General features: G+C 36.5%; 2 protein-coding genes across 6 annotated transcripts; both read right to left on the bottom strand.

Annotated features, from left to right (window-relative positions):
* Positions 1-524: 524 nt before the first annotated feature.
* armc7 (armadillo repeat containing 7) lies at positions 525-1,792 on the bottom strand. The gene is made up of 4 exons (XM_079389252.1): positions 1,722-1,792; positions 1,367-1,488; positions 1,048-1,191; positions 525-976 (listed from the first exon to the last, which is right to left on the bottom strand). The coding sequence occupies exons 2-4, from the start codon at positions 1,452-1,454 to the stop codon at positions 630-632; spliced, it is 579 nt and encodes a 192-aa protein (XP_079245378.1). The 5' UTR covers positions 1,455-1,488; positions 1,722-1,792; the 3' UTR covers positions 525-629.
* A 1,902-nt stretch (positions 1,793-3,694) lies between these two features.
* Positions 3,695-15,685, bottom strand: LOC306852438 (nuclear distribution protein nudE-like 1-A). Of its 5 annotated transcripts, none has more exons than XM_079389250.1 (10): positions 15,537-15,670; positions 13,229-13,325; positions 9,087-9,240; positions 8,837-8,985; positions 7,869-8,005; positions 7,507-7,677; positions 7,337-7,428; positions 7,058-7,206; positions 6,749-6,783; positions 3,766-4,805 (listed from the first exon to the last, which is right to left on the bottom strand). In XM_079389250.1, exons 2-10 carry the CDS (start codon positions 13,312-13,314, stop codon positions 4,795-4,797), a joined length of 984 nt encoding a protein of 327 aa, XP_079245376.1. In that variant the 5' UTR covers positions 13,315-13,325; positions 15,537-15,670; the 3' UTR covers positions 3,766-4,794. The 5 variants fall into 5 exon arrangements, 4 of the variants coding, with proteins under 4 accessions (XP_079245374.1, XP_079245376.1, XP_079245375.1 ...); XR_013782587.1 differs by having other exon boundaries at positions 3,768-4,805; positions 6,665-6,783; XM_079389251.1 differs by having other exon boundaries at positions 4,778-4,802.
* Between the last annotated feature and the right edge of the window lie 357 nt (positions 15,686-16,042).

The raw sequence follows: 16,042 nt of genomic DNA, 5'->3' as shown, positions 1-16,042 counted from the left end.
CTCCCTCATGTGTCCATTAGCAGTATAACAACAATACCAGCATCTGTTTCTACTTTTCATAATTGTTTGGATTCAAAAGAAAACATACTTTGAATACAATTACTATAAATATTCACTAGCCTTGAGGTCAGTATCAAAAATTGTTTTGAGATAGATTAATACATTTATTCAGCGAAAATTGACATTTATAATGTTACAGAAGTAGCTTTAAATAAATGCAGTTCTTTTTGAAGTTCTTATTCATCAAAGAATTCTGGAAAAAAATTGATCTGTTTCTTAAAAAATATATTAAAGTAGAATGATTTCTGAAGGATCATGTGACAATGAAGACTGGAGTAATGGCTGCTGAAAATTTACAGGAATAACATTTTTACAAATTTATATATCTTTTTAGAAAAAATGTATACAGTATATTATAATTCACAGGAATAAATTGCATTTTTATATATATATATACACACACACACACACACACACCTGTATATGCACATACATATATTTACATAATAAATATGGTCCGGGTTTAAATAAGAAAATAAGCTTTTATTTTTCAAAATAGTCTTAAATGGCAATTTCAGCATTTACAAATTGTCCATGAACAACTACATTTAAAATGTGTTCAAAAGTGTTCAGTCCTTTGGCAGTGGAATCCCCACTGCTGATTGGCTTTGTCCCTGCATTTCCTCCCGGGCTCTGTCCACTTGTTGCTGTGTGCAGTAGTCCTGCAGGAAAACCGATGCCAGGTTCCTGAGGCGCGGGTTCTGTGTAAGGGAGAAGCGCAGCATGCACTGCACCACAGCACTGTCTGTGGTCTCGGCACGTGAGGCTGCAGTGGTCAGGTTCATTAATGTGGTGATGGCCGAGAGAACCGTCTCGTCTCTGTTACTCGACAGGCAGGATATCACTAATGGGACTCCGCCGCTTTGCAGGATCTGATCACGGGACTCCCGCTCCATGCTGAGGTTACACAAACCACCTGTAGGATTTCAAACAGTCGGTTGGTTCATGTGAATAGATTATAACAGCAGTTACAATAGCTAAACTAACCAATTCCAAACTCCACAAAGTTCTCATTCTCTTCTGTCAGCATGTCCAGGAAGAGCTCAGTGACCTGGAGCAATCGCAGCGCTTCCATGTTGGATGGATCGTAGGCAAAGTTAGCCAGGTTTGCTAGTATTTGCTCTTTAGCCTCTGCCAAGAAGTGAAAAGACAAATAAGCCTGTTTTCAGACACCCTTATTATAAAGACGGCTGTAAATAATTACTACATGTACTGATTATAATCTGTCAAGTAGAGGAATATAGCATGAGCAAATTGCTTCAAGCACAAATATATAAAGATGCAGTGCGTCTGCAAACAGTGATACCTTCATTGTCAGAGTCCTGAAACTCTGTGACCAGACCCTGAAGGTACTCAAACCTGTCAGACGCTGAGAAACGACTCTTTCCTGCCATCACAGATGAATCATGGGTAACATGGGTTCAACACCTGCAGACAGACAGACAGACCATCAGTTTGTAATACTGACAGACAGGCCAGCAGATAGAAAATGCAGTTTTATCGGATGGATGGATGCAAAAACACCATATACCAATACAAGGCCATATTACACGAAAATTCGTTATAATGGTGTTTTATTACACCGTATAAAACTAAAAGTTTGTGACACTGATCTAATCAGTTTCACAATAAAGACAAGAAATGAGGCAAAAGTGACTCACTTGTGATTTGGTGTGTGTGTGTGTGTGTGGACTGGTTTCTAATCACTGAAGCTGCTCTGCATGTCTGGTCCGTCAGTAAATACTTCCCCCGTCATTTGTAGTTCCTTTGATTTTAAGTTCCTCTCTCATAAATGTGCATATAAGTAAAACATAATAACATAATATTTAACTGGGTAAAATATTCAGAACATACCTCCTGCTTAGTAAGACAATAGCGCAAATAAATGGAGTAACGTTATTCTTATAATGCACGAGCCGGAAGTAATGCTTGGGGTTATATGTGCAGTATATATTCATCCGTGTGGAGGTCAGAACTACTGTTTCAGACACTTTTGCTGGTCTCCTTGGTCTGCTTACACGAAGACTGTATATTTCAGCATGAAACAGTCCAAACTGTCTACTGGAAAGCGCCTTACAAAACCGATACTTTTTGGGACACTGCTCGTAGGTTTGGCCTCAGCATTTCTGAATAGGTGAGATAACACACCCCCTTGACATTGACACAACGTGCAAATCTATATAATAGTGTTTAGACTATAAAACTATACAGTTGGTGTGCACACAATATTGTGCAGTTTGGCCGTGTGAAGATGTGTCCTGACAAAACATGATACATCATAAAATATAACATGTAAGTATCAATCCAAGAATCCGAAGACTTTGGATAACTGGTTAAGGTGCGTTTGATTAGTCAGAGATTCATAATGGGGGTATATGTGTGAACAAAACCATTTGAAATTCAGAACACAAAATTATAATGCGCCATCTGTGTTGGTTACTGTACATTTGAATGTTGAGCATTCTAGCAGAATATCTGAGTCTGAAGTAATGGAGCAGACAGTGTATGCCAAGTGGTCTGAGCTGAATAGCAGAAAATTAAATTATATCAAATTGCACTTATTCTGAATAAGTTGCAGAATAAATGCATGCACTGTAATACTTTTTAATGATTATCATTATAGTACTGCCTACAAGCATTGATACTAAATAAGATCTTTGCTGTGAGGTCTGATCATTTATATCATTATTCTGCCTCATGCATGAAGGCATTTGTTCATGGATGACCTGGCAGATCTCAGGGAACAGGAACAATCCCGCAATGAGGCCAAACGGCTGGAAGTGCTGGAAAGGAGGAGGAAACAAATGGATGAACTTGTAGAGAAGAAGAGTGCAGGGGACAGGTGAGATGACTGAGTGGAAACCTGGAGGAAACCAACACTGAAGAGAACATGGGACATTTTTTGCCAATAAGGATTTGTGGAGTGTTCTAAAACTTTTTCCTTGATTGTTCTGATATTGCTCTAATGGGACAAAAGTTGCATGGAAAGTCCATGAGTGATGTAGTAAGCAATGATTTGAATTGATTGCCTTGATCATTATTTAGCTGTAACAGCTGGATTTGCAAGAGGATTAGAATGGTAAATATTAATGGGACAAAAAAATATGTATGTGCCTCATTCCTGCCACTGACAAAAAGCTACTTGGATTTTTATTTAAAACACATATAAAAAATACATCTGTATAATCTAAACAATTTATAAATATTACAAATGATCTTCACCAGTTAAAGGCCCAAAAAAATAAATCTGCCGTTCAAACAATTTATTAATACATTTATGAAATTATGAATAAAAAATTGTTACACTGTGCAGTTGGCAGTGAAGCCTTATTCTAAATTCCTTCTATTTGTTACTCTGCAGTTGGCATCAGTGTTGTTATTAATTAAAACTGCTAAAAATAGTTTTTGTTATAAAAATAATAAACAAATGAAAATTAGAAATGTTGAAAATGTAAATACTAAAATTACTAAAACTGAAATTAAAATAAATTAAAGCCAAATAGAAGTATTTAAAAATAACAAAAAAGAAGCTAATAAAATAAGCACATAAAAATACTAAAACTTAAAATGACTAAACTTACTAATTACTAAAATTAAAAAGGAAACATTAATAAATACTAAAATTACACTGGCTGGCATAAAAGCCTTTTCCTGAAGTCCTTCTAATTGTAAGATTTTTCAGTGGTTTGATACAATAACAGACTCGTGAGAACACTACCATTTATTATTTGAGCACGCGAAAGTAACAAAAAGTGCTTTTGGAACACATTGCACTAACCAAAATGAATAAGATTTGTAATTCACAGCAAGGAGAAAAATAAGGTATGGATATTCCAACAAATATTACGAGGCTGGGAAACCAGCCTGAGACTCAGTAGCAAATGCATCATACAGTATTACTACAGCAGTCGATTGTCAATATAACCAAACCAGTGTTTAAAATGCAAACCTACTGGAGCCCAAACAAACCTTTCATGTGCAACTCCAAATACGTTTCACACTTGGCCACATTTCAGGGGACAAAAATAGGGGAAGTTTACCCATCTGAGGCACACAATAGCACTTACTATAGATCCTACCGAAATAAAATGACCTTGTGAACCAATACAAAAAATTGGGGATAAAAATGGAATCAGTTTGCATGACATACAAGTGCACATGTACGTCTAGATAGTCAAATTTCCACCCTTCATCTTTTTTCCTTCAATATACCATATAGACAATATTGGGTCTACCTTCTCATACACAAACACTGCATGTGTTGCACAACATATATTAATAACAAATTCCCTTTGTTTTTAGCTTTCACATACATTGCCATCCAACACTATATTAATAAATACATTTTTGGACTGTGGTAAAAGACAAAACATTTGCAAAGAACAGAGAAAACTAAATGAAATATGTACATATATGCTTATACCTAAATTAGCAGTAACCATAAATATATTAGATGGGTTTATACATTTTTAAGAACTATTAACCGGTACTTCAGCAGTAAAATGTAGGATATTGCAATGTAGAGACTAGTATGAGATGCTGCTACAGTTGGACTACCATTACTAACCGTGTTGTAACCCACTGTAATCTCAGTAGTGAATTGTTATATTGCCGTATAGTGGATGTAATGGAGTTTGTGTGTGTTTGAGGGTCACACGCTGAGCACCAGGCTGGATGGAGAGTTGGAGAGTGGCGGAGCTGTGATGTTCGTCACGGCACCGGGGTCCAAACCGTTCACTGTCCTGCTGTGCTCAAAGAAACATGAGACTGTGGTTAAAACCCTGTACAATGCAAGTCTATGCAGACTATTCATACTACTGTTAGAATTGTCGCAAGCATTTATTTCAGTCCACACCAACTGGATAAACTAGATGGGATTTGGCACGAAATAGCTCTATGAGACAGAAACAGGCTTTTCCCGAAACCAAATGCAGTTAATATGCGTAGAAATGCTCACACGCGAGTAGCTCAGAGTGAATTGGCGTAGATAAGCAAGCAGAACAAACTCAGAAGCTCTGAAACTGTAGATTTTCTCAGCCCAGACCATTCAATACGGCCCCCGGAGACACACCAGACACAAACACTCTACTGTCCATCAGTACAAAGGTAATTCGATGACATCCATCAGCTACGCTTCACTGTGTCTGTTCTTGTTACCTTGAAACACACAAATATAATATGTGTACTGCACCATTACAAAATCTAATCACTAAAGTGTACTAGAGACTGCAAAGCCCTGTTATCCTGATCTAAACGCTCTGTCTTCTTTGATAGCTCATCTATAGATCTGATAGGTCTTTTGCAGCAGAAACACAAGTCCTGGGCGTCCTCTCCGTGCCCTTTACCATCATCTACTGATACTCAAGCTACAGGACACACTGATTCAGCACTGCAGTGAGCTGCGTAACACTGCGGATCCGCAAGAAATCCTGCCCTCTTCACATATTCTTGAGATGACTCTTTATTTGTCTTCTCAAATGGATTAAATGGCAGTAAAGCTTATTTTTTAAGAACATGCTTAAAGTCAACATGAAATCAAATTGATTCTGTTTATTTTCATAATACAAGTTCCTGGTGTTATTATGCATAACTCATTGATTCATATTTCACAAAAAAGAAAAAAAATCATCTTTCAATCTTTTATTATTTTTTCCAACTTTACTTTTCAGCTGATTTCATATTTTTCGAACCCTGTAACAATGCCCAGGTTTGGCTGGTGCAGCACTTCTGGTCTGTTCTGGTACACTACCATCCAAAAAAAAATAAAAATTTAGGGAAAATAAAACTTTTGTTTAGCAAGGATCCATTAAATTGAGCAAAACGCGACTTAGTGTGATTTAACAAGAAATAATGTCACAAAAGATTTCTATTTAAATTAAATGCTGTTTTTTTAACTTTCTATTCATCAAATAATGCTGAAAAATGTATCACAGTTTCCATAAAAATATTAAGCAGCACAACTGTTTTCAACATTGTTAATAAGAAATGTTTCTTCAACCTTAAATCAGCATGTGAAGAATCATTTGTGAAGAATATTTGACAGTGAAACGAGAGAATGGCTACTGAAAATTCTGCATTGCCTTTACAGAAATGAATTCTATTTCTTAAAATATTCAAATAGAAAGCAATTATTTGAAGTGTATATTCACAATACTGTATTTTTAATCAAATAAATGCAGCCCTGGTGTTTCAAAAACATAAATGAATCAATGAGGTAACTCAATATATTTTTTCTCATTGAATATCTTGTTGCAGAAATTTGTCGTATTATGAAGTAAACCGAGTTTCAAATCTTATTTCATGTTGACTTTAACAAGAACAATGTACGTGATCTATCTAATGACTGTCTAATCCTGTAATTCAATTCATACCAACAGACAGATGAGGAGAGAAACTTAGTTTAGCACTCGGGGTGAACTCCATAAATTTTAAACTTTTTTTTAGACAACATTTCATGTTTGAATCTTCAGCTAAGAATCAAAACACTGGCCCAGTTCTCTCACATTTAGTTAAATAAACCACATTTGAGTAAACCTATGGAGTGCACCTTCAAAGACAATTTGAGCCACCACCAAGATGTTAGTGGAGATGATATGATCTTAACCTTATAGTACTCTACGTCATATGTCAGGGGATGTTAACCAGCATGCATGGACCCCCACATAAAACTGCAAGTCGGATCATTTACCCAGAAGCAACGCAGGGAAAATGACCCTCTCTCTTCTGCTGAGGAGAGAAACACAGAGGTCTGAGAGAATTTTATCTCCTGTATCATTTAGGCTCATTATTACAATCAATCACACTTTCTTTCAAACTGCCTTTCATTTCAGTCTTCACATTAAATACACAGGAAAATTAACAGGTGTTTCTTTCTGTGAACTGCTTTCAAATAGAAATCAGAAGATTCCTTGGACACAATGTAATTATGGGCAACAGAGATCAAATAAGGTAACTGCTCATCAACATTTAAAGGTTTATTTCAAAATGGCTAACTCACGCTTTGTCGAAGTAGGATGTGTGGAGAGAGTGAGAGTAATTTGAAATGTCTCCATTAATCAGATTTCCATTGACGTTTGTGACATAGTTCTTCCTGGCTACCTGGTCCTTGGCAAAATTTCGACAGGCTGCGAGCTTGGACTCTAAAGCCTACAAAACAGAACAAACACTTGGATTAGACACCGAATTCATTTATGCAAACGGTGATCCATGAATAAAATTGTGAAGAATTATTTATCTGAATAGTTATCAAAAAGTTAAATCTCCAGTGTTTACACACCCCAACTTTGCGCAGTAAATCGCCAACAATATTGAGCGCTGATATTCTGGCTGATGGGGTGAGGGCTGCATTAGTGGAGCTATTGGCCAGAGCTGCAAAAGACAAGAAGCAAGTGAGTCATGCAAACACGTGTGACATTGTAAACATCTCGGAGAGAAATAGCCGTCTACTTGTCTGGCTGGTGAAAGCATTGTCCAGGTTCTTGCTGAGCGGTGTATTCGGCAGAGACAGGGAGGCCTGGACTGCTGAGTCTGTTTTGTCATTTTCTGGAGTCGGAGAGCTGGGGGCCGACATTCGCGTCACCTCTGGCCTCTCTCGCACCGCAAGCTCTTGCCGCAAATCTACAAATCCACATGTTACATTAGAGTGCAAGATATCGATCTGAAACTGAGTTTGTAACATGACTTCATTCCACAAGCAGGCAGGAAACGTTTTTTAGTGTCCGAACAGGATCTATAAACATCACTTGAGCAGCCTGGAATGAGAAACTAGCTGTAATTACAAGATTTCAGAGAGGAGAGTCAGTAAATACCTCTGGCTTCATCTTTTAGCCTCTGCACAGATACCAGGAGAGACTCCTTCTCATCCAGTTCACTCTCCAGAAAGGCATTCCTCTCGATGGCCTGGTTCAGCCTCTGCTCAAAGTCCTCCAGAGATGTAATCGTGGCTCTGTGGTATCAAACCATAATAGAATAAAACTAAAATTATAGCAGAATAGTGGAAAGGCATACAACCTACCAGGGCAGAATTCTTTAAAGACAACATATAATCAAAACAGACCCTATTTTAATTTCTTAATGTGTCATTGTGCACATTTCATCAGTGTATGTTATTTAAAAAATGTTTGTTTTGCTAAACTTTAATCAGAATACTGTATATTGTTTCACTTTTCATGAAACTATTTTCATGGCATTTCATGAAACAAAGGTATTTCAAATTTTTAGGGTCAGTTCTTTTAGATAGTTAATATTTAAATCAGCAATAAGTAAATATTTCTATTCAGCAAGGATGCATTAAATTGATCAAAAGTGACAGTAAAGACATGTATAATATTACAAAAGATTTCTATTTCAGTCTTTTAAGTCCTTCTGCTTTTCCTTCTATTCATCAAAGAATCCCAAAATATCCCAAAAATATTAAACAGCCCTACTGTTTTCCACGTTGATAATAAGAAATGTTTGTTGAGCACCAAATCAGCATAATGACTTCTGAAGTATCATGTGACCGAAGACTGGAGGAGTAAAGGCTGCTGAAAATTCAGCTTTGCCATCACAGGAATAAATTACATTTAAAAAATGTTAAAATAGAAAACACTTACTATGTTATTATTGTATATTTGATCAATTAAATGCATCTTACTGACCCCAAATTCTTACCTGTAGTGTAATTTCCTGCTCTGAATACATGTTTTTTTAGGATTATAGATCTTTAGGGAAGCATTCTGGCTGTGATACATTTGTAGTGAAATGTATGGTGAAGTATAAGCTGATGCCCTCTGACCTCTTAGCTCTCTCCAGGTCGTCATTGGCCTGCTCTAGCTCTCTGACATATTTATGCAGCTGCTCCTTGATGCCTCGAGTCTGGCTGAGGTCATCCTCCAGCACGGAGATCTGTTTATAGCTCTGAGCATACTGATACTCTAGCTTCTCCTACAGGAAAGAGAAAGCAAAGACACACACTCATTAGACTTGTCCTCACTTTAATGTTATTTTACACGTGGCCAGTCTGTGTTCAGCTCACACACTCTCACCTTGAGTGAGTCGAGCTCATGCTGCAGTCTTTCGTTGTCCGCCTGCAGGTCTCTGATGCGATGCTCTGCTTGCCCCAGTTGTGTCTCCAGCTCTGTCTCCAACTCTCTGCTCCCCTCTTGGAACTCCAGCAACTCCTCCTGTGCTTCCTTATAACTGAACAAGATACCATTTATCAGTAATGGCACATGCGTAAAATTTGCATATTCTATTTCTTAAACAGAGTTTGCCTTGCACTCAGGGGCGTAGCAGCCATTTTAAAAGTGGGGGGGTGGGCAGCTGTCAGGTGATGTGACCTTCAAAAGCAAAGAAATTATGTACATAATGTACAAAGAAAGTACATTCATGTTCATATAATAAATTCTAAATAGAAAACCAATTGGCGTTTTAGAGCACCCTAGTTGCAATTTTGGGAACATGCCATGATAGCTTACAAGAATCTATTTTGTGATGATATACTAAAATTTGAAAAATAACTCCAGGACTTGGGACTTTGAGACCACTGTGGACATCTATATTTTCTGATGAAATAAAATGTACTTTTTATTAAATAGTGATATTTTATGGACAATATTTGACTTACACTACACTTGAACAATAACTTTTATCAGTAACACTTTATAATAACTGCACACTATGAATCATTAGTTAATAAATGGTCAATTCATCCTTTATTAATCATTGTTCCGACATTAATAGGAATTAGTAAGCAGTTTATGAATAGAACTATAAATGTTTTGTTCTGGAGCATATCTATAATGTTTAATAATTGTATATTCATACTTTATTAATGCTCAAATTATCATTTCTAAATTATTACGTTATTTACATCCAGTTATTTAGGAGTTGTAAGTGGTTCATAAGATCATTTAGAAAGTGTACGTAAATGATTAATAAACTATATCTACATTAATAAACTTTATGTACTTAATGTACATTTATAAATCTTTTATGTAGACATGATAATAGTTGCTCAGTGTGTTAATAAATTAACACGTATTCCTGCTGTAATTCATGATTAAAAGTCATTGCACACGGAGTCTGAAATTTTCGCACGTTAAAAGATAAATACGACCTCACGTTGTGTCAATCACATTTGCACACTGCCTCCGAGACTGTTGTCTGCGTTTTCGCATCCATAGCATGCATTTTGATAGGAAAGGTTGGCAATACGAAAAAACGCATTCGAAAATTTCAGACAATTTCAGTGTGCAATGACCTTAAGTCAGGTAATTACAAAACATTTAGTAGTTGTCAGTCATCTTGTTTTTGTGAGCTCATCTAAAGTGAGGACTATTTATACCTTGTAAAGCATTTACAAAGGAGATGTAAAGGCTCAGTTATCTTCCAAAGAAGAGTTAAACACTAGTCTCAGACATCACCCCCACGGAACGCTGGCTAAGCGTCTGATGCATATGGCACACTTTTCTGGAAACACTTCAGGAATGTCGAAGTCGTAATCTGACTGGTTAAATTAAACCGGATTTCCTGGAGACGCAAGTGTCGCGTTTATTTTCGGTCCGCCGGGAAACAAAGGCCGTTTCTCAATACCAAGTTCGCAGAGTCTGGACTTCCGTCCTTTCCAGTTTGGACTTGCCAAGTTCGACTCAGAAGAACGAACTCTCGAGGACGGGAGGACGAACTGAATTCTGGGTTATGGCCCGTATCAAGTCCGCACAAGTCACCTCTCGATGCATCCTCGGTAAAAGGGGCGGATCAAGAACACATCCGGGGATTTGAACTGGACTTGGCTAGATGTGAACTTTGAATTGGAACAGTACTTGGGCAGCGACTGATGACGTTTCACAAGTCCACAAGAACACACACAAGTACAGACAAGTACGCATATTGAGAAACGGCCAAAGATTCGTGGCGCCAAACCCCCTCACGAAAGAAGAAAGCTGTCGTGTTTACAACTGTTATGACTAACGCTTATCAGGGTCAACTAAAAGCTGGATTTTCAAAAGTATGTGAAATACTTAAAGTTCGCGGCATAGCATCTTTAAAATACATCTGAGTTTCACACACCGGTTTGTTATTGTGGCGACATTTCTACACCCCGAAACGTGATGCTAAACGAAACGAACTATGATTGGTTGTTTGACATGTCGGTCAAACAGCCTCATGGGCGGGCCTTGGCCAATTAAAGTGGACATATATTCCAGACCCTCTGCCGTCAGTCTGAAGGTCTGGCTACGCGAGACTAAACAAACACAACACTGAGGGATACAGAACACAGAAATATTTTTTCAAGATGCAAAAAATTAAACTGTACACTTAAAAATAACATAAAAAATTAAAAAAGACAAAAATAAACCTCTGCAATTTCATAAACAAAAACGGATTTAATTTTTTGCATCTTGAAATATATATTTCTGAGTTTTGTATCCCTCTGTGTTGTGTTTATTTTCTCTCTTAGGAAGATAACTGAGCCTTTAAATCTCCTTTGTAATAGATATGCTTATAAATCAAGAACAAGGCATAGCTATATTTATAAACTGCTTACTAATGACTATTAATGTTAGGACAATGCTTTATAAAGGATGAACTGACTATTTACTAATGCTTACCTAATGATTTATAGCGTGCAGTTATTAAAGTGTTACCGTTTTATCTTAATTCCCCCGCGGCTGCTACGCTCCTGCTTGCACTATAGTCAACTAAACACTGAAAGTTATATATATAAAAACCATATATTTATGGGAAACCATATACTTATGGTTACGCTGAGGTGGCTTAAATTTGAATTTACATTATCGTTCAAAAATATAGACCAGTATTTTGTTTTTAAAGAAGCTACAACTGAAACCTCACTGCAGGAACTACTTTTTTCTCTTCAACTGAAAATGAGATCCATTACCTAGAAGATGTCTAATGTAATGAATGTTATCTGTACAGGACATTCTGAAAACGTAGCATACAAACAGACTGATAAGAAGTCAACAAAAACAGCAGTTTAGCATTTCCCATAAATGCAAGGGAATATAGGCCTGTTGTTATGTAATATTATTTCTTTCTTGGTTTAATCTGGGGAATGCTACAAATAAAATGTCAGGCCATCACTACAGCATATTAACAATGAGAATATGCACAGAACAATAAAGTCAATAAGTTTTTAGCTATCTGGGCTCCCGAAACCTTGGACTACTCACTGATTATACCATTATTTAATCAATGTGATCTAACCTGACACCACTACTAGCACAGTGTGAATGGGGCTTACAGGTTTGGAAGGGAATTCCATAATTTGGAATTAATAAAAACATTTTTTGTGTGAACTATCCCTTTAAGTAGCTGCTAACGAAGTCAAAATAGTTAATATAGCTAAGTCAAAAAAAGCCCACAACCCAAATCTCTATGGCTTGGTTCCCTCATCTGAAGTAGGTCAATGAGATTTTCACCTCATCCACCAGGCGACAACTTGTCCCATTAAAAATAATATTAACTTGTCTCTCTTTAACAAGCTGCACAAATACATAATGTGGACTTGTTTTACAGCTAAAATTAGCTCAGGAGCTGGTGCACAATCAAAACAGAGAAACAAAGCTGATTTGTAAATCAAATCTTTCATTCAGATTACATAGAGGGATTTATATGAGCTACAAACCCCCGTCATTTGTTTTTTATGTAACCAGGCGTAACCAAACAGTATTCTGTTAATCACAAACTTGGGTGTACCAAGTTTTTGTGTGTGTAAATGCCTGTCGTTACACAAAGGGAGTCTGAAACTTCCTTGCTGGAATCAAGAAATGCTGCTTTGGGACGCAATTTACCAAGCAACAAGCTTGTTGTGTAATCTTTTTAGATTACAATGCCACTGAGAGCTTTTCAACAGTAAAATTAGCAGCGGGAGCCTATATCAAATCACAAAAAGCTAAACCCATTGAAGGAAATTCCCCCTGTGCATAACACTCCTGTGACTGCCTTAAAACATACAGCAATTTCCTCGATGTGGCTCTCTCATAATGTAAGGGAACAGGTCGCATTGGTTTTACTCCCAGCATTTAGAGGCAGTGTTTTGTTTATCCAAAAGGCAATGTGAATAGTGAAGGCTGAGGACAACATGAAAGAATGCTATCATGTGTCAACCTAAACAACAGAGAGTGGAGTAACGCTCAATGCTGCTCACTGTACTGCCACTTACCTTTTCTTGTACTTGAGTGAAAGAGCCTTCCAGAAGTCAATTTCCTCGTCTTTGGAGGTGAATTTTGGTATCATATTTGCATCCATGACAGATAAACCTGCGAGATTATACAAAGCACCAGCACTGTTTAGCATACAAAAATAGACACAGTAATATGCAAAAAATATTAACACAGCATATTATGGTTTTTGAGGATGAAGGCATGTCAATGTCGGCATCCATCAAAGTTGGTTGCATCTACCAAGTGAAAGACGACAGAGTTTTATTGGATGCATGCTTGTGACTTTAACTACAAAAAATATGGAAATGATTTAATGCTTCCTTCACAAGTTAAAAGTCTACATTACTGTTCAAAAGTTTGGAGTTGGTAAGATTTGTTAACATTCTATATAGAAGTCTCTTACACTCACCAAAGTTGCATTTATTTGATCAAAGGTATAGGAAAAACAAATATTGTGAAATAATATTACAGTTTTTTTCTATTTTTAAATGTTCTGTGATGGCAAAGCTGAATTTTCAGCAGTCAAATGTTTCTAATATGGTGATTTGGTGTTCAAGAAACATTTCTTTTTATTATTAATTTTGAAAAAAAAAGAAACTGATACAGTTTTTCAGGATTTTCTGATTAATATAAAGTTAAACAGAACAGCATTTTTTAAAATAAGAAATGTTTTGTAACATTATAAATGCCTTTACTGATATTTTTGATCAAATTAAAGTGTCCTTACTGAATAAAATTCTTTTAAAAAAAGAAGAAATGACCTTTGAACTGTAGTGTATTTATTTAGCTAACTATGTATTACGTGACCCAAGAAGGGACAGACCTGTGCCCCATTTTTATGTCACAACCCATCAGTTGAGAACCACTGAGATAGATCAGTCACTGATTTCACAATCTGAATCGAGCAGCATGAACCTCAGTTCACCTCTGACTACTGCTGTTCCAAATAGTCAATAGAACTGCGTGCAGCCTGACCCAGCCCATAGAAGCTCCATGCACCCTGTTCACAAACGCCAGGACACAATCACCCTCTGGTTATAGGTCATTGTCTGACATAGCATGACTCTTTACTTGGTAACTGTGATCTCAACACTAAACAGAAACAGAAGGACAGTCAAATGGTCCATCACAGATAAATAATTATTTAGTTAGATATTTATATAATGAGAATATTGTGTACTAGACTCAGTGTAGCCTCTGCTCAACTTGACAACTAAAACTAAATTAAACAGACAACTAAAACCCACAAGCCTTACTGGCACACCCAGACTTCACCACCTTTTTATTTTCTTTCTGTTTGCTTATTTAATTCATTCTTCCTTATTAATGACTTCTTATTGCGTTTCAAAGTTAAGCTGGTATCCTCTTGATAAAATAAATAAAAACTGTTTTACTTACAAGCTATTTTCCCTTTTTTAATTGAAAATAGGTCCAGCTATACATTTTATGTGTGCCAAACTGTCAACGCCTAATGAAACCTCTTCAAATCTATATTTATATTCTGCTAAAACACAGCCGCAAAGGAAGGGCAAATTAATACTTACTAAATGAAGCATCCTCAGAGAAATTAAAGGTGTTCACAAAATGAAGAAAGGTGGAAAGATGTTTAAACATTTCTAAATAGCAAAAAAGAATATATAATGTATATAAATAGCACTACATATAAAATATGTGAAATTGTACCTGCTGTTGCCATGCAGCTCAAATATATCTAAACTATTGCTATATAGAGAGGACAAAGTTGAAAAATAGCAAACCTTCTAATATACAGAATTACATATTGATTTTCAGTCACCTTAATGGTCATTATAAACTCTTAATGAGCTGATGCGCTGTTAAACAGCACCAGGTGACGGGCGTATTTACACTGTCTATACAATAAATACATCTCTATTTAATCATATCTACTGACAAGTATCGAGAACCAGAAACATCACATATGACATATTTCTATTCAAATACCACTGACACAACCATAACTCCTCAATTTTCACTATAGCGATACATTAGCTAGCCAAGAGCTAACGTTAGCTAACATTAGCCGGCTAACAACAACATTGATGATGCGCTTTGAATTGACACGAATAGATATGACAATGACAATCCGATTTTGTCGAAACGCTTATTTGTGGTTACAGTGAGTGTGAAATGGTATCTTCTTTTTCTCAGATAATGTTGATGGAGCGCAGGCAGGGTGTTGTCTCATTATCTATAAGTTAGCAGTAAATCAGTGACTGGTGTTATCATCTGTGATGTTTTAAGATCTGCATCATGTGTTAAGATTGCGATGTGAATTGATGAACTCACCTGTACATTTCCAGGATCTTTAACGCTGATAGTAGGACTAACTGTGATCCTACAACAGCCTTCAGTATTTCAGCATCCTCTCTCTCTCTCTCTCTCTCTCTCTCTCTCTCTCGCTCTCTCGCTCTCTCCCCAATGACGTTTGTGTGTCTAGTAAAGTGATCCTGGCAACGCCTCTTACGGTACGAAAATAACGTAACAAATATGTTACTTTTTATTTATTTATTTAGGGCTTGAACGTTATTTAAAATAACAACACATATACTGATATTTATGTATTTAGAGCTGAAATGTTATTTAAAAATAACTTTAAATAAATAAAGCAGTCGTTCTTGAGGCATGGGACAAAACATGTCCAGCAATTGTAACTGCTATTAGGTTTAAAAATAAAAAAACAATATTTTCAATTGTAAATGTTATGGGGATTAATAATAGAATGTATGTATGTATGTAGTGTATTTATGACACTTATTGTCTTCTCAATACATCTAAAACAGTGTGTCCACAGA

This window comes from Barbus barbus, assembly GCF_936440315.1.
Source record: "Barbus barbus genome assembly, chromosome: 32".
Taxonomy (NCBI): Eukaryota; Metazoa; Chordata; class Actinopteri; order Cypriniformes; family Cyprinidae; genus Barbus; species Barbus barbus.
This window is presented reverse-complemented; position numbering and strand designations above follow the sequence as displayed.

What these genes read in the sequence shown, in the direction of transcription:
- LOC306852438 (XM_079389248.1), bottom strand. Translation starts at nt 13,314, where the DNA reads ATGGATGCAAATATGATACCAAAATTCACCTCCAAAGACGAGGAAATT. An exon ending in TCACTCAAGTACAAGAAAAG is followed by an intron (nt 9,241 to 13,228) that starts GTAAGTGGCAGT and finishes TATCTTGTTCAG; the next exon opens with TTATAAGGAAGCACAGGAGG. An exon ending in TGCTTTCACCAGCCAGACAA is followed by an intron (nt 7,429 to 7,506) that starts GTAGACGGCTAT and finishes TGTCTTTTGCAG; the next exon opens with CTCTGGCCAATAGCTCCACT.
- armc7 (XM_079389252.1), bottom strand. Translation starts at nt 1,454, where the DNA reads ATGGCAGGAAAGAGTCGTTTCTCAGCGTCTGACAGGTTTGAGTACCTT. An exon ending in TCAGGACTCTGACAATGAAG is followed by an intron (nt 1,192 to 1,366) that starts GTATCACTGTTT and finishes ACTTCTTGGCAG; the next exon opens with AGGCTAAAGAGCAAATACTA. An exon ending in CTTTGTGGAGTTTGGAATTG is followed by an intron (nt 977 to 1,047) that starts GTTAGTTTAGCT and finishes GAAATCCTACAG; the next exon opens with GTGGTTTGTGTAACCTCAGC.